Source organism: Molossus molossus, unplaced genomic scaffold (assembly GCF_014108415.1).
Source record: "Molossus molossus isolate mMolMol1 unplaced genomic scaffold, mMolMol1.p scaffold_m16_p_6, whole genome shotgun sequence".
Lineage (NCBI taxonomy): Eukaryota > Metazoa > Chordata > Mammalia > Chiroptera > Molossidae > Molossus > Molossus molossus.
The window spans coordinates 59,758,149-59,784,865 of NW_023425399.1; the positions used below are offsets into that span (position 1 = coordinate 59,758,149).

Below are 26,717 nucleotides of genomic sequence, written 5' to 3' on the forward strand. Positions count from 1 at the left end.
CCTACCCCATAGTGTTGCTGTGCAGATCAAATGAAATAATGTTTGTTTGTTTTTTAATTCTAAGATAAGCCCTGGCCTGTGTGGCTCAGTGATTAGAGTGTTGGCTCACAAGCCAAAGGGTCGAGGGTTCGAGTCCCAGTCAAGGGCACGTATCTGGGTTGCAGATTTGATCCCTGGCCCTGGTTGGGCACGGGAAGGAGGCAACCAAATGATCTCTCTCTTTCTTCCCGCCCCCTTCATTTCCTCCCTCCTTCCCTTCCATTCACTCTAAAAGTCAATGGAACAATATATCCTTAGGTGAGGATTAACAACAACAACAAAAAATTCCAAGGTAAAAAGTCCTAAAAAGTTTTTGGAACATAGTAAGCATTATGCAGTGTTTCCTAGTTGTGGTAATTTTATGTCTTTTATGTGCATTTTTCTTTTTTGTTTTCAGTCTTACTGATTTGTAGCTGCTCTGTGTATGTAGGACAGTTTGCATCAGTGTTGGAGATATTTATTTTTTCTTTTAATAAAAATAAACCACTTTAAAATTTGATTAAGCAAACCATGTACCTGATAAGAGTTATTATCCAAAAAAAATATAAGGAACTCATACAACTCAATAGCAAACAAATCAATAAAAACAATTTTAAAATGAGCAAAGGACCTTTGACATTCAAATGGCCAACAAATATTAGTAAAAGGGGCTCAACGTCACTAGTCATCAGTGAACTGCAAATCAAAACCACAGTGAAATATCATCTCACACTTGTTAGGATGTCTACAAAAAGACAAGAGATGACAAGTGTAGTTAGGGTGTGGAGAAAAGGGAATCCTTGTACACTGTTGGTGGAATGTAGATTGGTATAGCCACTACGGAGTATGGAGCCTCCTCAAAAAAATTTAAAAATAGAACTACTATATGATCCAACAATCCCACTGCTGGGTGTACATTTGACCCTTGAACAAAATGGATTTGAACAGCGCCAGTTCACTTATACATTGTTTTATTTTTTTCAATTGACCCACACAGTTCAAACCTATGTTGCTGAAGGGTCAGCTTCATAGTTGGGAATTCATGTTTGTGGAGGACTGACTGTAGTTATACCCAGATTTTCAAATGCATAGGAGGTTGGTACCTCTAACCCCTGCCCCACTTTGTTCAAGGGTCAACTGTATTTCCAACGGAAATGAAATCAAGATCTCAAAAAGATATCCATTGTTTATTGCACCATTATTAATAATAGCCCAAATATAGAAACTGATTAAATTCCATCAGCAGATGAATGGATAAAGAAAATGTGGCATACATTTACAGTGGAATATTTTTCAGCAATTAAACAGAAGGAAATCCTGTCATTTGTGACAACATGGATGAACCAGGAGGACATTATGCTAGGTAAAATAAGCCATAGAAAGACAAATAGCCCAGGCCAGTTTGGCTTAGTGGTAGAGCCTCGGCCCACAGACCAATGAGTCACGGGTTTGATTCCAGCCAAGGGCACGTTCCTCGGTTGCGATTCATCCCCAGCCCTGGTCAGGGTTGTGCGGGAGGCAACCAACCGATGTGTCCCTGTCATGTCCATGTTTCTCTCTCTCCTTTTTTCTCCCTCTGGCTCCCTCCCACTCAATCTGAAGATAAATAGAAAAATATTCTTTAAAAAAGAAAGACAAATACTGTATGATACCACTGTGAGGTAGGGAATTGGGAGATATTGCTCAGAGTACAAACTTTCATTTATAATATGAGTAAGTTATGGGGATCTAACTATAGTTAATAACACTGTCTAATACACACTTGAAATTTGCTAAGAGAGTACACCTTAAATATATATAATTTTTGTTTGACAGTTACACCTGAATAAAGGTAGAGGGAAATTTTGTTTAGGTGCACGGTATTAATCACTAAACTGTATATTGGCTTTGTACATTTTGGTTGTGGGCTTCTGTCATCATTAATGGGTCTGCTTTACTTAAGACAAAAATAGAAAAAAAAATAAGTTGCTTTTTCAAGGATCAAGTTATTTAAACCTTTTGTTCATTAAGGGCTCTGAGAGTTTCAGAATGATAGGTGGTTTTCTAAATGTGTCCTTTTTGATAATTATGAGTGATGCATCTGCTTGCCACTTTAACCTGGTATATTTAGGTATAAATATATTTTTTTTCTTAGTTTGGAAGTTGTGGGGTAGGAAGTGGAAAAAAAATGGATAAATGTTTCTGCTTCTTGGTAGCTATTGTTATTTTCCTTTTTCTGTCTTTCTCTGGCTAATGCTCTGCGGTTCTCTTGAGTAAGAGTACTGAGCACCTGTGCAAGGGGGCTGGGCATGTGGAGGTTCTAGTGGTGATCAGTTTCAAGTGACTAACAGGCTAAGATTTATTAGTTTCTTATTTTATACATGTGTACCTGATAAATAAGAGTGAAAACTGAAGCTACTCACATTTAATTATTCAAAAGCCAAGTTTTTAAAAAAAATTTTTTGCTCCTATCAATATAATGCCGCTTTCTAATTGTTCTGAAAACAAATATTTTTATAAAGAAAAAAAGGAGACATCTGTAATACTCTCAACAATAAAGATTTTTTTAAAAATAAATAAATGCAAAAGATTTTCACACATGATTCAACTGTACCTGAAGCACTTTGTTGGGATGTTTTTAATTTAATCCTCAGGTGTGAACTACATAACTATATCATAGTAATCCACTTTTTTCTGTGTATTTGAGGTGCTAATAGTGGGAATTGAATGGCTTAGCCATACTGGATATTATTCAGAATATTGAGTTATAGATATGATAAACATTTCAGTTGACTTTTTCAAAATGTCTGAGTAAAATGCTTTAATTCTAACAAATAACTTTACTCACCTTTAAAACCAAAGATATAGAAACTTAACTAACATCTCTTATTTAGAAGTCATTTTTTTTAGGCATGTGGCTCAAAAATAAGATCAAATTCTGCAACTGATCTTATTTACTTCTGGGTCTATTACTTGTATTCCTACAAAAATCATTTATCATTGCAACTCAGAGAGCTTGTTTCAGGTTGTGTTTCGTATGTATATGAAAGAATGTAATTTTACCCAGCAGTAGTTTAATGGTATTTGCACAGTTATTTTTTCTTCTACTTATAAGGACTGTCACTGATTCACATCCATACTGTTATGCCATCTCCCTCATGAGCACTGGCACACATTTTGTAATTGGGATTCAGGATACAGTTTCTGACTAGTGAAAAAACTGAAATTAATGAGCTTGTTTGGGGAATGGACCTTAGAACCTTGGCATTATTTTAGTCCATTCTCTCATCCTGTCTCTTTTGGTGGAAGAATATTAAAATAAAAGCATATGAAAAACAGCTAGAAGGATATATATTATTCTGTCCAGGAGTAGAATAGAAAGTAATAGAAAAATCTGATTAAATTGTTTCATACAATAAAGATTTTTAATATTTTATGTAACATGAAATCCACAGGTAGGGGTGGTGCCACAGAAGGCTCCAGTTCTGATGCTGGTTGCATGGCCTCCTTAAACAAAGTGCTAGCAGTCACAAACTTGGCTGGGCTCAAGCAGCTGGAAAGAGGAAGACAGGGAAAAAGAAAGGAGTAGATGTATATAGGCCCCAGCAGACTTGTCAGACACCCTCTACTCAAATAGGGTGACCTCATTTGGTGAGGGGATTGACCCTGGGAACAACAGTTCAGGTTCTCTCTCTCTACCTCTCTCTCTCTCTCTCTTATTTCTTGACACAAAAATAATGACATTGAGAAAAAATCAAAACTTATAATTAATGACCAACTGAATACTGGCTATGAACAATTAAAATAGTATTTAAGTCCGGGCCGGTTTGGCTCAGCAGTTAGAGCATCAGCCTGTGGACCAAAGACTCTCGGGTTTGATTCTGGTCAAGGGCATGTACCTCAGTTGCAGTTTGGTCCCCGGCCCTGGTCAGAGTGATGTCTCTCTCTATTCCTCTCTCTCTCTCTCTCTCTCTCTCTCTCTCTCCCTCCCTCCCTCCCTCCCTCCCTCCTCTCTCTCCCTCCTCCCTCCTCTCCCACTCCTTCCCACTCCAGTTGAAGATAAATGGAAAAATATCCTCAAGTGAGGATTTAAAAAAATAAAATAGTATTTAAGATTGGCGAGTACATAAGAAATCTTAAAATTAAGATAAGAAAATACTTTTAAAAGGTTTTATCAAATTTTATAACAATTCTAAAATTTTACATGACATTTCCAAAAACAAATTGTGAAGCATAAAGAAACATGTCTAATCTATCAAAATAAAATCAACCATTGATGCTAGAGGAATAACCGGATTATCTTTTTTATTTCTCCAATGACATTTATAAAATTATTAGAATATTATGGTAATCAAAGAGTAGATCACCAAAATAGAGGATAAAAATATTATAGGTTTTTATATGAGATTAGGAAATAAATGACAAAATGGTCACAACTGTGCCTTCTGAGTGGTCAGAATAAGGGTTTAGGTTGTTATACTTTTGTCAGTTTCGGGTTTTCTTAAATTTCTTTAAAAATATATATATTTGTAACACATTGCTTTAAAAACAGAGAACATAAGAGCAGGTATCAGACAAACTGAGACTCCACAAAAACTCTTCTACTTACTGGTTCTGTGAATGTAGGTGATACCCTCTTTGCTCTAAGCCTGAGTTTTATCTACAGAATGTTAATGAGGTCACTAGTCCTTCCTATTACCTAGGTTTTGTACAAGGATGAAAATAAGAGGTAAAAGGTTTTTAAAATTATAAACTAATTAATAAACATAGTATTATTTATTCCATTCACATTTATAATTTTAGAAACTTTTCGTTGGAAGTGATATATGTTATATATAATTTTCCAAAATGAAAGAACTAAAATGAACCTGGATTTTCTTCAGCTCTACAGTGGTTATTTTTACTCTAAATCATATGGCTTCTTACTCTCCATTTTAATTATTTGAAATGTGTCCTTGGTGTACCAGATTACATAACTACAGTATAGATTACTTCAGTGATTTTGTGACATATGTTGAGTACACAGAAACTTATCATGATAATTCTATAATCCAGTGATTTTCAACTTTTTTCATCTTATGACACACACAAACTAATTACTAAAATTCTGCAGCACATCCAAAAGTATATTTTTTTGCCAATCTGACAAAAAAAGCTATCATTTCTATTGATTTACAAAAAGTAGTATTAATTACCTACCCTTCTTTCTCCAAAGTGACTTTTTGAAAAGTCAGGTGCCTATACTTGTAAGTAAGGATTCTAATACCATGACTTAACCAATCAGATGCAACCTTATTATGTGACATGACCAATAAGATGCAACTGTGTTATATGACCTTTATATTTATGGTTCAATGACCCGTCCCGCAGGTCGAGCAACGAGGACTCTAGAGGGGGAGTGAGGATGAGGAGGGACAAGAGACACGAGAAATAGAGACAAGACAGGGCTCTGATCAAGTCTAGTTTATTCTGGGAATATCCACAGAATATATAGGGCAAGAAGCAGAAAAACAAGAACATTTGTTGCCAAGCGATGTTTGTGGTAACCACCCCGAAGCAATTTCAAGTAAATATCATGTAAATATCACAGGTGGAACAAAAGACAAACAGAGCATAACTGGCTGAGTAAATGGTTACTTAAAGGAATGCAGAAACATTGTATGCAGAGATGCAGAGATATCCTGCCTTGGGGCAGGAGATGGCAGAGCAGATTTTTGCAAAATGATGCCATGCAAACAGTCTCCCACAGTTCAAGACAGGGTATTCACACTGGTCAGGTATTGCATATTTTAAAAATTCTTGCAGCAGGCCTTGCAGACACCATCGTACTGCAACCACTCGAGCCTAGCCATGGTGAACCCCACCATATACTTTGACATCGCTGTGGATGGCGATCCCTTGGGCCGTGTCACCTTCGAGCTGTTTGCGGACAAAGTTCCAAAGACAGCAGAAAACTTTCGTGTTCTCAGCACTGGGGAGAAAGGATTTGGTTTTAAAGGTTCCTACTTTCACAGAATTATTCCAGGATTTATGTGCCAGGGTGGTGACTTCGCATGCCATAATGGCACAGGCGGCAAGTCCATCTATAGGGAGAAATTTGATGATGAGAATTTCATCCTGAAGCACACAGGTCCCGGCATCTTGTCCATGGCAAATGCTGGACCCAACACAAATGGTTCCCAGTTTTTCATCTGCACTGGCAAGACTGAGTGGTTGGATAACAAGCACGTGGTCTTCAGCCAGGTGAAAGACAGCATGGATCTTGTGACAACCATGGAGAGCTTTGGGTCCAGGAATTGCAAGACCAGCAAAAAGGTCATCATTGCTGACTGTGGACAACTCTTATAAATTTGACTTGTGTTTTATCTTAACTACCAGACCATTCCTTCTGTAGCTCAGGAGAGCCACCCCTTCACCCCAATCTGCTTGTAATATTCTATAACATTCATGCTCTTGCTGCAGTTCGTTGGGTTCCATATTTTCTTTACTCTTTCCAAGTCTAGCTGGATTTCAGAGTTAAGTTTATGAATATGAAATAAAAACTAATAGTAAGAAAAAAATTCTTGCAGTACATAGGTTGAAAATTGCTGCTGTGATCAGATGAATCTTCTACTTTTGTCTTTTTTCAGGTGAATGGTGATATTCCTCCTCGGTTAAAAAAAAGTGCTCATGAAATCATTCTGGACTTCATCAGATCAAGACCTCCTTTAAATCCAGTATGTAATTTGACATATTCTTCTTGATTGGGGTTCACAGAATGAATTATTCAACCGTAGAGTGTGATCTCTACAACTCAGCTCTTAAAGTAGTTTTTACACTGAGCTTTTATTCTCAGAATGATGATTCCCAACTGTAGATTACAAGTAAATCACAGAAAAGTACTTAAAATTTGTTTAATACAAGGCTATCTTAGGAAGTTTTAATTCAGAACAACCTGGGTTGTCGTGTAAAATCTGGGTTGTCGTGTAAAATACTTCTTAAAATAATGGCTAAATATAATACTAAATTGTTCCTGGTGTGGATTGCCTGCCCTTCCAGTTTACTTTACAGTGCTAATAACCTCCTTGATTAAATTGTCATATAGAAACTATTCTGCAGTAAATTCACCCTGCTGTACATGTACTTTTATATTAATTATTTACCTCTATTAACAGAATTCTTTCTACTGACCATAGAATCAGAATATTTTAATCGAATGAATGTTGGTTTGTGTTTCCTTTTTTCCTCACTTCTTTTCCCCTTGTCTCAATAGCCAGTGCTCAGGAGCCGCTCAAACCTGTGTACATTCATTAACCTGAAAGAGAATGGTATTTCTGTTCTAGTTTATGTATATCTAAAGCATATTTAATGATCCATTTTATAAATCTTTTTTTTTTCAAATTTTTTTTTCTTAATTGATTTTAGAGAGAGAAGAAGGGAGAGGGAGAGAAAGATGGAAACATCGATGAGAGAGAATATCGATTGGCTACCTACTGCATGTCCCCCACTGAGGATTGGGCCCACAACCTGGGCATGTGCCTTGACTGGGAATCAAACTGGCGACGCACTCAACCACTGAGCCACACTGGCCGGGCTATAAATCTTTTTAAAAGAAGAGAAAGAGGCCACCTAGGAAATAATTTTAAGAATACAGGTCATGGTAGAGAAGAGAGCATGGAGTCAAATAAACCTGGTTTTACATAAGCCATATATCTCTAAGCAAGTTAATCAGCTTCCTGCAGCTTTTATTTATTCAACTACAGAATGAAGATAATAATAATCTGAGAAGGTTGTGATGACTTGAAAATACTAGTTTCAAAAAAAATAGTAGTATTAGGTAAAGTATAGATTGCATTTCAATTGCTTGCCTGTCATGCTTGCATATAGGGAGCATAATTTTAACTTTAGCAAAATTGTCTCTTTAAAGTTAGTTGAGCACATATGACTAAGTCACTGTGAAATTCAGCAATCTCCCTATTGCTTTAAGAATCCTGATAATGACTTAAAAATAGTCTTTTATCAAGCGATATGTCAATCATTAAAATATAATTTTATAATACTGTATTATATGAATACCTTCAGCAAAAATTATTTAAGAACAACTACTCAAAGTCTCCAACCATTATGTTTTTTTTTCAAGGCCTCAGCTAGAAAACTAAAACCTACTCCACCACGGCCACGAAGCCTCCATGAAAGAATACTAGAAGAAATCAAAGCAGAAAGAAAGCTGCGGCCTGTCTCACCAGAAGAGATTAGACGTAGCAGATTAGGTGAGTCAACTGCTTCCCACACTCCTGGTCTAGAGTCACCCACTTAGAAAAGTGTCTTTATATAACCAGCTTAGTGAAAAATAATAGTATAATATTACAAAGTCATGATAGTTCATGGAATTTGAAATTTATACTTGACATTCATAGAATATGAAATTCTTTCCCTATATGATACTGAACTTTAAAGAGCATCATGGCATAGTGCACAGAGTTCTATCAATCTCTAGACAGTGGTTTTAGGAGAGTGTCTTTACCTCTCTGAGTGTCTATTTCTTTGTCAGCAGAAGGGGTATAAAAATTCCTCTAAACTTTCACTATGGCCTTTATTTAAAAATTAAATGAGATTGTGGTTAAAATACTTTATAAATTATAATGCATATACAAAGACAAGTTTTATTTTAGGATAAAAAGGATTTACTTCAAGTTTCTGTTGTCTTAATTATGGGTTTAAAGATATGGACTTATGTGATGAAAGCATCACTTATTATCTGATATCACTTAACTTATTCCCAAAAGTCCTTTGTATTTAATATTTAATGGTTTTTTTTGTTTTGGTTTTTTTATTTAATTAATTTATTTTTGTTATACAGATGTTTCTCCTTTTCCCCCCATGGATTCACCCCTCTTCTCCCTCCCCACCCTGTCCCCATCTTTGTTGTCCATATCCATTGATCATGCATACATGCATATAAGTTCTGTGGTTTATCTCTCCCCCACTACACCCTCTTCTGGGGATTGTCAGTCTGTACCCCCCTTCCGCGTCTCTGGGACTACCCCATTCCTCAGACTGTTGTGTTCCTTATACTCCACAAATAGTGAGATCATATGATACTTGTCTTTCTCTGTTTAGCTTGTTTCGCTTAGGATGATACTTTCCAGGTCCCTCCATATCATCTCAAAGGATAAGAGATCTTTCTTTCTTACAGCTGCATAGTACTCCATTTTGTATATGTACCACAGCTTTTTTACCCATTCGTCTACTGATGGACATTTGGGCTGTTTCCAGACCTTAGCTATTGTAAATAGTGCTGCTACAAATGTGGGGGTACATATATTATTTCCGATTGGTGTTTCAGGCTTCTTAGGGTATATTCCTAGAAGTGGGATCACTGGGTCAAATGGAAGTTCAATTTCTAATTTTTTGAGGTAACCCCATATTGTTTGCCATAGTGGCTGCACCAGCCTGCATTCCCACCAGCAGTGTACTAGAGTCCCCTTTTCTCCATACCCTCGCCAACACTTGTTGTTTGATGATTTGTTGATGGCGGCCATTTTGACAGGTGTGAGGTGATATCTCATTGTTGTTTTAATTTGCATCTCTCTGATGATTAGTGATGTTCAGCATTTCTTCATATCTCTTGGCCATTTGTATGACCTGTTTGGAGAGGTGTCTATTTAGTTCCTCTGCCCTTTTTTTTTTTTTTATCCTCATCCAAGGACATTTTTCCATTTTTTGTACAGACAGAGTGGGAGGGAGAGAGAGGAAGAGAGAGAGAGGGAACATCGATGTGAAAGGGACACATCGAGTGGCTGCCACCCGCACAACCAACCAGGGCTGGGGACAAACTGCAACCAAGGTACGTGCCCTTAGCAGGAACCGAACCCGGGTCTCTCTGGACCGCAGGCGGACGCTCTAACCGCTGAGCCAAACCGGCCAGGGCTCCTCTGCCCATTTTTTAATTGGATTCTTTGTCTTCCTTTTGTTGAGTTGTATGAGCACTCTCTATATATTGGAAATTAACCCCTTATCTGATGTATCATTGGCAATTATGCTCTCCCATACAGTGGGTTGCCTTTCCATTTTGATCATTGTATCTTTTGCTGTGCAGAAACTTTTGAGTTCGATGTAGTCCCATGTGTTCATTTTCTCCTTTGTTTCTGTTGCCTTAGGTGATGTATCAGTGAAAATTCTGCTGCGTATAATGTCTGAAATTTTGTTGCCTACAGTTTCTTCTAGAATTTTTATGGATTCATGAGTCACATTTAAGTCTTTTATTCATTTTGAGTTTATTCTTGTGTATGGTGTAAGTTGATGGTCTGGTTTCATTTTTTTGCATGTAGCTGTCCAATTTTCCCAACACCATTTATTAAAGAGGCTGTCTTTTCTCCACTGTATGCTCTTGCCACCTTTTTCAAATATTAATTGAGTATATTGCCTTGGGTCCATTTCTGGGTTCTCTGTTCTATTCCACTGGTCTATATGCCTGATTTGTGCCAGTACCAGGCTGTTTTGATTACAGTGGCTTTGTAGTATGACCTGAAATCTGGTAATGTGATCCCTCCTACTTTGTTTTTCTTTTTCAAGATTGCTGTGGCTATTCGAGGTCTTTTTTGGTTCCATATGAACTTTTGAAGTATTTGTTCTAGTTCTGTGAAGTATGTTGTTGGTATTTTGATGGGGATTGCATTGAATCTATAGATTGGTTTGGGTAGTATGGACATTTTAATGATGTTAATTCTTCTATTCCATGAACAATGTATATGCTTCCACTTTTTTATATCTTTCTCTATTTCTTTTTTCAATGTCTTGTTGTTTTCTGTGAACTGGTCCTTTACTTCTTTGGTTAAATTTATTCCTATGTATCTTTGTTATTTTTTGCAGCAATGGTATAAGGGATTTTTTCAGTTTCTCTTTCAGTGTGTTCATTATTGGTATATAAAAATGCCAATGATTTCTTGATGTTGATTTTGATTCAACTACTTTGCCAAATTGATTTATTAAATCTAGTAGTTTTTTTGATGGAGTTTTTATAGCATGTTCTTAAACAATGAATGGGTTACCAGTGAGATCAATAAAGAAATAAAAAACTTCCCAGTAACTAATGAAAATGAACACACAACAATACAAAATCTATGGCACACAGCAAAAGTAGTTCTGAGATGGAAGTTTGTAGCAATACAGACCAACCTCAAGAAAGAAGAAAAATTTCTAATGAACTATCTAACCTAACAACATAAAGATTTAGAAAAAGAACAAAAAGAAAAACCCAGAGTTAGCAGAAGAAAGGAAATAATAAAAATCAAAGCAGAAATAAATGACATAGAGTCTAAAATAACAATACAAACGATCAATAAAACCAACTGCGGGTTCTTTGAAAAGATAAACAAGATTGATCAGCCTTTAGCCAGACTCACCAAGAAACAAAGAGAGAGAACCCAAATTAATAAAATCAGAAAGAAAGAGGCAAAGTAACAATGGACACCACAGAAATACAAAAGATTGTAAGAAAATACTATGAACAATTATATGCCAACAAATTTAACAACCTAGGCAAAATAGACAAATTCTTAGAATCATATACTTTTCCAAAACTCAACTGAGAAGAGTCAGAAAACCTAAACAGACCAATAACACTTAAAGAAATGAAGCAATCAACAAAATCCCAGCAAACTAACAGCCTGGTCCAGACAGCTAAACAGCGGAGTTTTACCAAACACTCAAAGAACTATCACCTATTCTCCTCAAACTATTCCAAAAAATTCAAGAGGAAGGATGATTTCCAAGCTCTTTTTATGAGGCCAGCATTATCCTAATCCCAAAACCAAATGAAGACACAAAAAAGACAAATTACAGGCCAATATCCCTGATGAACATAGATGTCAAAATTTTTAACAAAATCTTAGCAAATCGAATCCAGCAATGTATTAAAGAAATTATACACCACGACCAAGTGGAATTTATCCCAGGGATGCAAGGCTGGTACAATAACTCGTAAATTGATAAACGTGATACACCATATAAACAAAATGAAAGATAAAAATCATATGATTATATCAATAGACGCTGAAAAAGCATTTGACAAAATCCAGCACCCATTTTTTTTTATTAATTAATTTTTGTTACAGATGTTTCTCCTTTTTCCCCCACTGATTCCTCCCTCCCCCTCCCTCCCTGCCGTTTCCTCAGTTTGTTGTCCATGTCCACTGTTCATGCATACATGCATATAAGTTCTGTGGTTTATCTCTCCCCCACCACCCCCCTCTTCAGGGGATTGTCAGTCTGTACCCCACTTCCACGTCTCTGGGACTACCCCATTCCTCAGACTGTTATGTTCATTATATTCCACAAATAAGTGAGATCATATGAAACTTGTCCTTCTCTGTTTGGCATGTTTCACTTAGGATGATCCTTTCCAGGTCCCTCCATGTAGTCTCAAAGGATAAGAGATCTTTCTTTCTTACAGCTGCGTAGTACTCCATTGTGTATATGTACCATAGCTTTTTTATCCATTCGTCTACTGATGGACACTTGGGCTGTTTCCAGATCTTAGCGATTGTAAATAGTGCTGCTACAAACATGGGGGTACATATATTCTTTCTGATTGGTGTTTTAGGCTTCTTAGGGTATATTCCTAGAAGTGGGATCACTGGGTCAAATGGCAGTTCAATTTTTAATTTTTTGAGGTAACCCCATATTGTTTTCCATAGTGGCTGCACCATTATGCATTCCCACCAGCAGTCCAGCACCCATTTTTGATAAAAAAACTCTCAGCAAAGTGGGAATAGAAGGATAATATCTCAACATAATAAAGGCCATTTATGCCAAACCTAAAGTCAATATCATACTCAATGGATAAAAACTAAAAACATCTCCCTTTAGCACAGGAACAAGACAGGGATGTCCACTTTCACCACTATTTAACATAGTACTGGAGGTCTTAGCCACAGCAATAAGACAAGAAGAAAAAATAAAAGGAATCTAAATTGGAAAAGAAGAATGATGGCAGAGTGAATGGAAGCTACACAGACCATCTTTTAGGACCAAACTGAAATTATAACTAAAATAAGGACAAATCATCAAAGAAAAGCAGCTGGAGAGGACCCATATAACCACAAACAGGAAATAGAACACTGAATCAAGCCTGGTATGTCTATGGAGGCGTGAGGGCAGCCTGGGAGCTCATGAACAGCAGCCATTTTAGCTGTGAGCAACTCCCTTGGGCTTAAAATCCCAAACCAGCTTTACAGCCCAGAGGGCCGGGTCAGAGCACTAAATTAGCTACAGCCACTCACCTTGGACTCCAGCAGAGGGAGGGAGGACTGAACTGGAACTGTGTGGACACTCGGGAGCTTGGAGAGCTGGGAGGGCACAGGGAGTTTTGTGCTGAATCACTCCCTCATAGGATGGTGGCCATCTTGCCCCTTCCCAAATCCCCAGGGAGAAGCAATAGCCCCTCCTACATTAATTTAACCCCACCCAACTGGGCCAGAGAAATGCCAATTAAAGTTCATTAACAGCCAGCATCTGCCCCACCCTCTGGAAATCCTCTTACCTGAAGGCCTGAGAGATTTTTTTTCATTCAGCTAAGGGCTACAACCCAAGGCTTATCAAGTAACTGAGACTAATGGCCTCCAGGCAGAAAGCTAGAGGATAAATGAACCTTTCCTGGGTTTGCAAATCTACGCAGTAAAGTAAGACTTGACAGTAGAGTTTAATGTGGGTCCTTCCACACTCATTCAAACCCAGTAGAGGGAGCCACAAACAGCAGAACACCAACACCCACAGGAAAAATTTGGCAGGCTCCAAAACCCACTGAGATAGCCAAAATAGTGAAACAAAGAAACAAATCCCAAATGAAAGAACAAGAGAACTCTACTGAAGATGAGATAAATTAAATGCAGTTAAGCAAGTTATCAGAGGTAGAGTTCAGAGCCATGACTTTGAGGAAGCTCAATAGCATGAGTAAGGACATCAACACCATGAGTAAAGATATAGAAACATTGAAACCAACCAAGTGGAAATGAAGAATGACATAGCAGAAATTAAGAACACATTGGAAGGACTAACCAGCAGAGTAGAGGGAGCTGAGGACTGGATCAGTGAATTAGAAGACAGAATAGAAAAACATCACCCAATCAGAAAACCAAAAGGAAAAAACAATTAGAAAACAGGAAGACAGCTTAAGAGAACTGTGGGACAATTAAAAACGTAACAACATTCAAATCATAGGAATTTCAGAAGAAGAAAGTGAGCAAGGGTTAGAGAACATATTTGACGAAATAGTGACAGGAAACTTCCCTAACTTGGTGAAGGAAAAAGGCATTCAAGGTCAAGAAGCACAGAGAGCCCCAAGTAAGAACCCAAACAGGCCCACACCAAGACACGTAATAATGAAAATGCCAAAAATTAAAAACAAAAAGAGAATCCAAAAAGCAGCAAGAAAAAAGCAACCGGTTACTGTTATAACCCAGTAATTCTCCATATGCTAGAAGAAGGAACCTCTCCTGGGTTCCTTGAACCCGAGTTGTTTTTGCAAAAATTCTTGAAGAAAAAATATACATCAATCATGACCACAAGGGTATTGACCACGAGCTTAACTAATCAGAAGATGCCAGACGGGGCAATGAGACATTCAAGGCTAGGGTCTAATAAATGTTAAAAAATATAAAATAAACAACTTATACAGTTACTAACTGCTGATATCTGCTTCTGTACACGTAGCTTGCTTGCTCTGCTAAACTCTTGAGTAACCCCTGTCCTATATAAGCAACCCTCCCCCTGAGCTCGGGGCTGCAGTTCTCCTCTGTGTAGGTTGGCTGCAGTCCCTGCGCAGGTAATAAAGCTCCTAATATTCAAAATTATTTGATGTCTGAGTGAGGATGACTCTCCTGGGTTACAACGTTACCTACAAAGGAAACCCCATAAGGCTCTCAGCTGACTTCTCAACAGAAACACTACAGGCCTGAAGGGAATGGCATGAAGTAATGATGGTCATGAAAAACGAGGATCTGAATCCAAGACTACTCTACCCAGCAAGGCTATCATTCAAAATAGAAGGTCAAATAAAGAGCTTCCCAGACAAAAAAAAAAAGGCTAAGGGACTATATTAGCACCAAACCAGCACTGCAAGAAACGTTAAAAGGACTGCTGTAATTAGTAGAACAAATAGGGAGAAAAATGTAACTGCAATAAACAAAAATGGCAATAATTAAGTACATATCAATAATAACTTTAATGTAAATGGATTGAACGCTCCTATCAAAAGACACAGAGTGGCTGATTGGATAAGAAAGCATGACTTGTATTTATGTTGTTAACAAGAGACCCACCTCACAACAAAAGACTCACAAAGGTTGAAAGTGAAGGGATGGAAAAAATCTTCCAAGCAAACAAAAAGGGAATAAAAGCTACGGTAGCAATACTCATATCTATTCAAATAGATTTCAAAATGAAGGTCATAACTAGAGACAAAGAAGGACACTACATAATATTTAAAGGATCTATCCAACAGGAGGATATAAACAGCCTGTACTGGCACCAGAACAGGCCTATGGATCAATGGAACAGAACAGAGAACCCAGAAATTGACCCAAGACATTATGCTCAATTAATATTTGACAAAGGTGGCAAGAGCAAAGCTGTAGTACATATACACAATGAAATACTATGCAACTGTAAGAAAGAAAGATCTCTTGTCCTTTGACATGACATGGAGGGACCTGGAGTGTATTATGCTAAGTGAAATAATCCAGAGAAAGACAAATATCATATGATCTCACTTATTTGTGAAATATAATGAACAAAATAAGATAATGAACAAAACAGACCCAGAGACATAGAAGTAGGGTTCATACTGACAAACTTTAGAGGAGGGGATAGGGGATGGAGGGGAGGGAAGAGATAAACCAAAGAACTTATGCTCAAAAGCATAACCAATGGACATAGACAACAGTGCTGGGGGCGGAGGCAGGAACAGGAGTAGAGTGTCAATTGGAAAAAAAGGAGAAACATCTATAACAAAAATAATTTATAAAATATGTATGACTGGGTCTTCTACAAATATGAAATATGAAATAAAACCACACACATTATTTAGTCTTATATGTGGAGATCATTCTGAAATCTGTGACATACCATATTTTATTTATCTCAAAGCTTTGGGTTTAGTACAAGGTGTTTATTTTAGTAGTTTTAGTCAGTGAACTCAAATACAGTTATCAGTCTCATAGCACAGTGTTTAGACAATTAGAGAGCTGTTGGGTAATTTCTCAAATCTTCTACATTGAGAATGAAATGAATTCATGTCATCCCTTATCACTTAACAGTATTTCTTAAACTTCAGTTCAGATACCACCCTCATGATTTTTGCCAGACTTCGTGCTAACAGGTACTGTTTTAAGTTTTTAAAGTCTATCATTAAAAACTTCTTTAAATCTTAAGCAGAAACATCCATAAAATCATGTACCTAAAATAGTATTTTTTTCTGAAACATTAAAATAAATATATAACCATTAAAACTCTTTTCTTGCCCTGGCCAGTTTGGCTCAGCAGTTAGAGCGTTGGCCTGCGGTCCAAGAGACCCGGGTTCGGTACCCGCTAAGGGCATGTACCTCGGTTGCGGTTTGTCCCCGGCCCTGGTTGGTCGTGCGGGTGGCAGCCACTCGATGTGTCCCTTTCACATCGATGTTTCTCTCTCTCTCTCTCTTCCTCTCTCTCCCTCCCACTCTATCTGTACAAAAAGATGGAAAAATGTCCTCGGGTGAGGATAAAAAAAAACAAAAACAACCTTTTCTTGTTCCCCCATGCATTACTAAGTGGTTTCACCCTGACCTGGTAGATTGGGAATGTGAGACCTTCCTTGGGAAGCTGATTGCATTCTTCTCACTATACCTCTAATTTGGGAGATTCAGTTGTAATATGGGTAGTTAAGAGGGATGAAAGATCTGTGCAATTTTAACTTCGTGCTAACTACTATAACAATGTGAAAATTCCACAGGAAGGGTATAAAATAAGATACACTATAGAATAAGATTTTTTAAAATATACTTCAAGACCATGTTTAAGCACTACCTTTTTTCTTGAATAGGAATTAATCATTTAGCCCAGTCATTTCCTCCTTTGCATTCTGAAAAACTTTTAAATTACTCTCCTATGTGTGGCAGCCTACCACTTTCTACACCTCCTTGTAAAAAATGTATTTGAAGACTAGCTGTTATAATGTGGTAAAAACTTGCTGCTTGTGCCCTTTTGTCTTCTTCAGCATACCTCCTTCCCCAAATACGTATTTGTTCTAGCTACTTAATACCTGGAAACATAATACAAAATTAAAACATGTGTTGTCAAATTTTCTATTAGAAATTTTATGTAAAATGATAAATTGATTGATGGACAGATATATCTGCCTTCTTCCTTCTTTTTTCATTTCCTGCATCCTTTCTAGCTTACCCAAACCCTTCTAGTTCACAAGGGCATATTTTCTGGCCTTCTTGATCTCTCAAAATAAGCAGAAATTGTAAATATTAAATCAGATATATATAATGAATAATTTACATGATTTTTAAAAATAATGTCATAGTAGGTTCTACTAGAATACATTTATATACTTAATGTTTCCTGGAAATCCACTTCTTTTTGTTTTTGTGTTTGGAAATCCACTTCTTAAACTTCAAGCATATAAATATTATATGTTGCAGGGGAACTACTACATTCTTATATTTTATTATAACTTCAGTTACAATGCTTTCCCCTTGTAAAGGGGCATTAATCATGTCTTTTTCACTTTAGTGCTTAGTGTACTCTTTACCCTCAACTACAGGAGTTGCACAGACTGTTCCATGTGCACAAATCTATTCATGGTGCTATAACTGCTTTTTCTCATTTTTAAATACTCTAATTTGGTAGTTAGTTAGTAACCTTAGATGTTTAACACATCATATGAAATACTGAAAAGTAGTTCCACTTGCTTTGGAAGATTACAGACTATAGTACAAAAAAGTGCCTTTTAAACTCAGTACTAACCAAGATTCTAGTTTCTGCCACACACTAGGTGTGTGATTCTGGCTAAATCACTCTGAGCCTCAACTTACTTACTAATGTAGATACAAATCAGTGTTATTAATTGCTGACATTCATGGTGCATTGTCTTTATTACACACAGTATTAAGTATTTTAATGCAATTAACTTATTTAATCCTTATAGGCTCATGTCTGTTGTTAGCCCATTTTATAATGAGGAAACAAGAGGTTAGGTAACTAGCAGCAGAACTTGACTTTGAACCAGAACCATCTGCATCTTCCTGTACTGTGTACTCTATACTTTGTGCTCTGTACTCTGTGCTGTGCTCTGTATACTGCATTACTTTAATTTGTTACATTGCTTTCCCATACAGATTTGAATAAACTAAGTCAGCTTTATCCGAGGGAATGGATCCCAGATTCTTTGTGTTTGTGTTTATATGAATATAGATTATTATGTATTTTAAATCAAACCATTTTCATACCTTACAGCCATACACTTAATAAGGCTTCATGCAGCCTGGCCAGTGTGACCCAGTGGATTGAGTGTCATCCCATGGATTAAGAGGTCCTGGTTTGAATCCCGGTCAGGGCACATGCTGCCTGGGTTGCTGGCTTGATCCCCTGTGGGGGGCGATTAGGAGGCAGCTGATTGATGTTTCTCACATCGATGTTTCTATCTCTCCCTCTCTGTCTAAAAATCAATAAGATATTTTAAAAATAATGCTTTGTGCATGTCATCACTTTGATCCACCTATCACTGGCTCTTTTTTTTATTTTATTCTCACCCGAGGACACCTTTCCATTTTTTGTTCAGATGGAGTGGGAGAGAGGGAGGGAAGGAGGGAGGGAGGGAGGGAGGGAGGGGGAGAGAGAGAGAGAGAGAGAGAGAGAGAGAGAGAGAGAGAGAGAGAGAGAAACATCGATGCAAAAGGGACATATCGAGTGGCTGCCTCCTGCACGACCAACCAGGGCTGGGGACAAACTGCTACCGAGGTACGCGCCCTTAGAGCGAACCAAACCCGGGTCTCTCTGGACCGCAGGCCAACACTCTAACTGCTGAGCCAGACTGGCCAGGGCTATCACTGTCTCTTTAGAGTCTATAAAGTAACCTAGCCTCTCTGTGCCTCTTGAAAATAAAGAAGTTGGAGTCAGTCATCTGTAGAATTTCTTCCAGCTCTAAATTTTAATATATAAATGTGAATGTATAATTAGTCACTGAAAGGTTTTCTTTAATTGAATCTGGCAGTTACTATCTAACAAAAATGTCTTGTGTATATAGATGTTATTATATTAAGCCTCTGTGTTGTATTTGCATGACATGGAAATGCTGTCACCTGGTGTGTGTTTCCGAGTAAAGGTACCTGGAAAAGTGCGTTTCGTCCACTGATTCCCTTTCTTGACACAAGGTGAGCTTTCTTCTTTCTTTTACCAGATGTAACTACCCCTGAATCTCCCAAGAACATTGCAGAATCATCAGTTGTGAATGGAGGTTTAACATCACAAACGAAAGAAAATGGGTTAAATGCTGCGCAGCAGGTGTCTGTTCAGCGGAAGAAGCTCCTCAAAGCTCCAACTCTGGCTGAACTGGACAGTTCTGACTCTGAGGTGAGGTCCCGTGAGGTCCTGTTCACAAATCTGGACTCAGAGTTTGGGATGCTAACACTCTCTTAGTTTACTAATCATGTTGCTTCAATTATTACTTAATCCCTTCCCATTTTTCAAATAATAAAGGTAGGTTTAAAATTCATTTGTTTAGCGGGAAATAAAACAGTTGATTACTGCCCTGGCCAGTTTGGCTCAGCGGTTAGAGCATCAGCCTGGGGACCAGAGAGTCTGGGGTTCAGTTCCCTCTAAGGGCATGTACCTTGGTTGCAGTTTGTCCCCAGCCCCAGTTGGGGTTGTGTGGGTGGCGACCACTCAGTGTGTCTTTCTCATATCAATGTTTCTCTCTCTCTCTTCCCCCTCTCTCCCTCCTGCTCTATCTGAAAATAAATGCAAAAACAAACAAACAAAAAAAAAACAGTGGATTTTTTACTGTCACTTAGTAAAGACCAGTATAATGACCACAATATATGGAATATGTTTTGAAATATTGATATAGTCTTAGATTATGGTGGGGTTAAAAATAAGTCAACAATTTTCAAACTTACATTATCTTACATACCTTTTATTTGAAGGAAGGAAAAAGAAAAAAATATTTCCATTAAAAACACCTAATTCTTTAGTATAATCACCTATTCATTTTTTCTCTCTAAAATGCACATACAGACATCCATACTGAAGGTTGTCTTTCCTGAAATATTAATAACAACAAACAGGCCTCTGGAAGAAAACTGTGTTGGTGTTCTCCAGGTTTCATCTTTCACACACTGCCTCCAGGGTAAAATCTAACATCCTTGTTTTCAAGAAACAGGAAGGCCCTAGTAGCATGGCTCAGTGGTTAAAGTGTCAGCCCAAGCACCAGAGGGTCACAGGTTTGATGCTTCCCAAATCTCTCTCAATCCTTCATCTGCAGCATCAGTATTGTATATCTCCACTGCTCGATCCTTAAAATCAACTTATGTAAAATAAAATTATATTCTTGCCCCCCCTTTCCTACTCCCTCTCCCCCTGCAACACCAACACACACAGCTAGTTTCTCATTTTCTGTTTGCTCTCTTGGTTACTGGCTCCATCCTTTCCACATTCATCCAAGATAGAATTTAAGCAGTTATTCTTTAATTTCCATCTTATCAGTTTTCACCTCTAATACAAAGAATACCAATAATAACAGTTTTGTTACTAAATGTTTTTCAAACATTAAGAATAATAAAGAAATATCCTTACTACTGCCTGACTTCAGTACCCACTGTCACACGTGCTATCTCTCTCTCATCGGCCCTATCTTACTTTTCTTCTTCCTAGCCTCCCCAATTCCATCTTACACACACCACCAGAGCCTTTGTCACTCCTGCTTGACACCTTTTCAAGGCTCCTCACCACTTACAGGATTAACTTCATGTCTCCAAGTAACCTTGGTGATCTAATGCCTGCGACACCACTCCCTGCCTCAGTCTACACTTCAGCCATACTCAGTCATTTGTTTTTTCCTGCACATTCCCTCCTTCCTCAGCTCAGTACTTAGTCATGTCTACAGTCTACTCTCAATCCTAACTCTTGTTTATGCTTTAACACTCAGCATGTACCTCGCCTTCTCTTTTCTGTGACACCACTAACCCATTGGGACTCCCTTCTCTGTGATTCCATAACTTTTCTTTCTCTCTGTTATGTTAAGGCACTTAACACTGTACTATCATAATCCATATATTTCTCTCTCTCCCACTAGAGGGAAAGCTCCCTGAGAGTAGGGACTGTGCTGAATTCACTTTATATCCCCAGTTCCTAACACCCAGTTCACACTCACATGTTTAGATAAATGTATACTAACCTGTGAGAACAACAATTTAAATTAAGAGTGTCTAGCTCTATACTGTTCAGTATAGTAGCCACTAATCAGTGTGACTGTTGAAATTTAATATATATCAAAATTAAATAAATTTAAAATTTTTCAGTTATAATTTTCAAGTGCTCAGTAGCCACATATGGCTAGTGCTGACCACACTGGATGGCATAGAACACAGAGCCACCCTCATGGGAGCACCGTTGGACAGCAGTGCTCCACAGGACAGGGAGTGCTTCTCCTTCACACCCACTGAACTACTTTAAACTCCTTTCCTGGTCCTCCTCCTCACCTCTTGAAGAAAGACTACACACCTGGCCATCATAAGATAAATGGTGGCCTCTACAATCTTCTTAGTTATCCTTTTTTTAAAGATATATCACTAGAATCCCAAATCCAAATCTTTTTTTTCCCTTTTTTATTTATTTATGTTACAGATATTTCTCCGTTTTCCCCCATTGACTCTCTCCTCTTGATACCAGTGCCCCCAGCATTGTTGTCTATGTCCATTGGTTGCACATGCATGTATATAACTTCTGTGGTTTATCTCTTCCCTATCCCCATTACCCTCTTCTAAGATTTGTCTGTCTGTACCTTACTTTTATATCTCTGGGTCTATTTTGTTCATCAGCATGTATTGTTCATTATATTCCACAAATAAGTGAGATCATGTTATATTTGTCTTTCTCTTACTGGCTTGTTTCACTCAGCATAATACTCTCCAGGTCCTTCCATGTCGTGTCAAAGGATAAGAGATCTTTCTTTCTTACAACTGCATAGTATTCCATTGTGTATATGTACCACAGCTTTGTTCTTGCTACCTTTGTCAAATATTAATTGAGCATAATGTCTTGGGTCCATTTCCGGGTTCTTCGTTCTGTTCCATTGATCTATATGCCTGTTCTGTGTCAGTACCGGACTGTTTTGATTACATTGGCTTTAACCTGATATCTGGTATAACCTGATATCTGGTATTGTGATCCCTCCTGCTTTGTACTTCTTTTTCAAGATTGCTATGGCTCTTCAGGGTCTTTTTTGGTTCCATATGAACTTTTGGAGTGTTTCTTCTAGTTCCATGACATATGTCATTGGTGTATCGATGGGGATTGCATTGAATCTATAGATTGCTTTGGGTAGTATGGACATTTTAATGATGTTAATTATTCCTATCCATGAACAACATATATGCTTCCACTTTTTTATATCGTCCTCTATTTCTTTTTTCAATGTCCTGTGGTTTTCTCCGAACAGGTCCTATAGTTCTTTAGTTAAGTGTATTCCTAGATATCTTCATTATTTTTACTGCAATGGTAAATGGGATTGTTTTTTTAGTTTCTCTTTCTGTGAGTTCATTATTGGTGTATAAGAATGTCGTCGATTTCTTGATGTTGATTTTGTACCTTGCTACTTTGCCATATTGGTTTATTAAATCTAGTAGATTTTTGATGGAGTTTTTAGGATTTTCTATATACAGTATCATGTCATCTGCAAATAATGACAGTTTGACTTCCTCCTTTCCAGTTTGGATTCCTTTTATTTTTCCTTCTTGTCTAATTGCTGTTGCTAAGACTTGTAGTACTATGTTAAATAAGAGTAGCGAAAGTGGGCATCCCTGTCTTGTTCCTGTTCTTAAGGGAAATGCTTTTAGTTTTTATCCATTGAGAATGATGTTGGCTGTAGGTTTTTTATATATGGCCTTTATTATGTCAAGATATGATTCCTTATTTGCACATTGCTGAGCGTTTTTATCAGAAATGGGTGCTGGATTTTGTCGAATACTTTTTCAGAGTCTATTGATATGATCATATGGTTTTTATCTTTCATTTTATTTATGTGGTGTATCACATTTATTGATTTGCTACTAGTGTACCATCTTTGCATCCCTGGCATGAATTCCACTTGGTCATGATGAATAATTTTTTTGTTGTATTGCTGGATCTGATTTGCTAATATTTTGTTAAAGAATTTGGGATCTATGTTCATCAGGGATATTGGCTTGTAGTTTTATTTCTTTATGGGGTCTTTATCTGGTTTTGGAATTAGAATTATGCTAGTCTCATGAAATGAGTTTAGAAGTCTTTCTTCTTCTTGGATTTTTTTTTGGAATCGTTTGAGGAGAACAGCTGTTAGGTCTTCTTTAAATGTTCGGTAAAACCCCCCCATGAAGCCATCCAGGTCTGGGCTTTTGTTTGCTGGGAGATTTTTTATTACATTTTCAATTTCCTTCGTTGTTATTGGTGTTCTTGGTTCAGTTTTGGGAGACTGTGTCTTTGTCCATTTCACCTAGATTGTCAAATTTGTTGGCATATAATTGTTCATAGTATTTTTTAACCACCCTTTGTATTTCTGTGGTATCACTTGTTAGTTTTCCCCTTTCATTTCTGATTTTGTTTATTTGGTCCTCTCTGTTTCTTGGTGAGTCTAGCTAAGGGTCCATCAATCTTGTTTATTTTTTTCAAAGAACTAGCTCTTTGTTTCATTGATCTTTTGAATTGTTTTCTTAGTCTCTGTGTTGTTTATTTCTGCTCTGACATTTACTATTTCTTTTTTTCTACTTGCTCTGGGGGTTGTTTTTTTGTTCTTGTTTACTTTCTACTTCTTTAAGTTGTAGGGTTAGGAATTTTTCTTGCTTCTTGAGGTAGGCCCGTAGTGCTATGAACTTCCCTCTCAGGACTGCTTTCGCTGCATCTCATAGATTTTGTGTTGCTGTGTGTTCATTTTTATTAGTTTCCAGGAAGTTTTTAATGTCTTCTTTGATCTCCTTGATAACCCATTTGTTGTTTATTAACATGCTATGTAGCCTCCGTGTGTTTGACTGTTTTTGCATGTTTTTGTTGTAATTGATTTCTAGTTTCATGCCATTGTGATCTGAGAAGATGCTTGATATGATTTCAGTCTTCTTGAACTAGTAGAGACTTCATTTGTGTCCGAATATGTGGTCTGTCTTTGATATTGTCTCATGTGCACTTGAGAAGAATGTGAATTCTGAAGTTTTAGGATATAATTTTCTGTAGACCTATTAAATCCTTTTGACCTAGTGCATCATTTAGAGTCTGTGTATCCTTGTTAAGTTTTTGTCTAGAGGATCTATCCAGTGATGTCAGTGGGGTGTTTATTTCCCCTGCTATGATTGTATTGCTGTCAAATTCTCCTTTGTAGTCCTCCAGAAGTTTTTAAATATATTTTGGTGCTCCTGTATTGGGTTCACATATGTTTATAAAGGTTATATCCTCCTGTTGGATTGATCTTTTTAGTATTATGTAATGCCCTTCTTTGTCTCTAGTTATGGCCTTCATTTTGAAGTCTGTTTTATCAGATATGAGTAATGCTATTCCAGCTTTTTTGTTTTTTCATTTTCTTTTGCTTGGTAAAATGGTTTCCATCCCCTCGCTTTCAACTTGTGTGACTAATTTATTGTGTGGTGGGTCTCTTGAATACAACATATATATGGGTCATGCTTTATTATCCATGAAAATGAAAACAAACAAAAAAGCGGGGTAGCCATACTTTTTCCAGACAAAATAGACTTTAAAACAAAGGCTATAAGAAGAGTCAGAGAATTATTCAGCCATTCCACTTCTGGGTATATATCTGAAGAAACCCAAAACACTGATTTAAAAAGACATATGCACCCACATGTTCATTGCAGCATTATTTACAACAAACCAGATATGTAAGCAAAGTAAGTATCCCTCAGTAGATGAATGGATGAAGAAGTTATATATCTGTACAATGGAATACGACTCAGCCATAAAAATGAATGAAATCTTGCCATCTGCAACAATGTGGATGGACCTAGAGGGTATTGTGCTTAGGGAAATAAGTCAGACAGAGAAAGATAAAATATGATTTTACTTATATGTGGAATCAAACAAACAAAGTAAATGAACAAACAAAAAGGGAAAATCAAGCTCTTAGATATAGAGAACATTTTAATCGTTGCCAGGTGGGAGAGTGGTTTGGGGCTGGGTGAAAAAGGTGAGAGAATTTAGAAGAAAAAATGACAGTTACAAAATAGTCACAGGTCTGTAAAGTATAGCCTAGAGAATATAGTCAGTAATATTGTAATAACTATGTACAGTGCTTGGTGGGTACTAGAATTATTGGGGTGATCACTTCATAAGTTATATAATGTGTAATTACTGTGTTATACACCTGAAGCTAATATAATATTGTATGTCAACTGGAACTGAAAAATAACATTTTATTTTATTTTATTTTATTTTATTTTATTTTATTTTTTATTTTTTTTTTTTTGAAATTTTTATTTATTTATTTATTTTTTTGTTACAGATATTTTACCTTTTTACCCCATTGGCACCCCCCACCCCACCCCCCCTCCACCCTGTCCCCGGCTTAGTTGTCCATGTCCATTGGTCATGCATACATGCATATAAGTTCTGTGGTTTATCTCTTCCCACCCCCCCACCCCCCATCCCCTCTTCTGAGGGATGTCAGTCTGTGCCCCACTTCCATGTGTCTGGGTCTACTGTATTCCTCAGACTGTTATGTTCATTATATTCCGTATATAAGTGAGATCATGTGGTATTTGTCCTTCTCTGCTTGGCTTCTTTCACTTAGGATAATACTTTCCAGGTCCCTCCATGTCGTCTCAAAGGATAAGAGATCTTTCTTTCTTACCGCTGCATAGTATTCCATTGTGTATATGTACCACAGCTTTTTGATCCATTCGTCTACTGGTGGACACTTGGGCTGTTTCCAGATCTTAGCTATTGTAAATAGTGCTGCTATGAACATGGGGGTACATATATTCTTCCTGATTGGTGTTTCAGGCTTCCTAGGGTATATTCCCAGCAGTGGGATCACTGGGTCAAATGGAATAACATTTTATTTTAAATAAAACAAATGATGAAACTAAGAAACTTGCAAAATGTCACATCATTCTAATAAGGGATAAAGCCAGGACACAAACCCAGACATAGCTAATTTTAGATCTCTTTTAGTGTGTCTTCTAGTTTCTTTGATTCTTTACATTATAATTTGGTGTCTCATATTAAAATAAATACTTAATAGTAAATGTTATTTATTAGCGAGGGAGCAGTAATAGTAAAATGTTGCTAATTAGTCTAAGGAATCTCACTATTTCTCTGTTTACTCCTTTTTCAGGAAGAGACTCTGCACAAGTCAGCCAGCAGCAGCAGTGTGTCTCCCTCCTTCCTTGAAGATTCTTTACTGGAGGCCGTGTCCCCAAGGAAGAGTGAGTATTCATAGCACAAAGAACTAGCATCAGATACCTTAAAAAATACACTTGTCCTAGAATAGGGGGTCCCAA

The 26,717-nt window shown here is 37.3% G+C and overlaps 2 protein-coding genes across 4 annotated transcripts in view; both read left to right on the forward strand.

Annotated features, from left to right (window-relative positions):
• Nucleotides 1-26,717, forward strand: part of SPIRE1 (spire type actin nucleation factor 1) — a 322,380-nt gene that overhangs the window by 268,397 nt on the left and 27,266 nt on the right. For all 3 annotated transcript variants that reach the window (XM_036244294.1, XM_036244295.1, XM_036244296.1), the window contains 4 exons: nt 6,627-6,713; nt 8,117-8,246; nt 19,418-19,590; nt 26,552-26,642. In XM_036244294.1, coding sequence (XP_036100187.1) covers nt 6,627-6,713; nt 8,117-8,246; nt 19,418-19,590; nt 26,552-26,642 — 481 coding nt within the window. The remainder of the gene's footprint in view (nt 1-6,626; nt 6,714-8,116; nt 8,247-19,417; nt 19,591-26,551; nt 26,643-26,717) is intronic.
• LOC118618369 (peptidyl-prolyl cis-trans isomerase A-like) lies at nt 5,848-6,345 on the forward strand. Its single transcript, XM_036244613.1, has one exon. It carries the CDS (start codon nt 5,848-5,850, stop codon nt 6,343-6,345), a length of 498 nt encoding a protein of 165 aa, XP_036100506.1.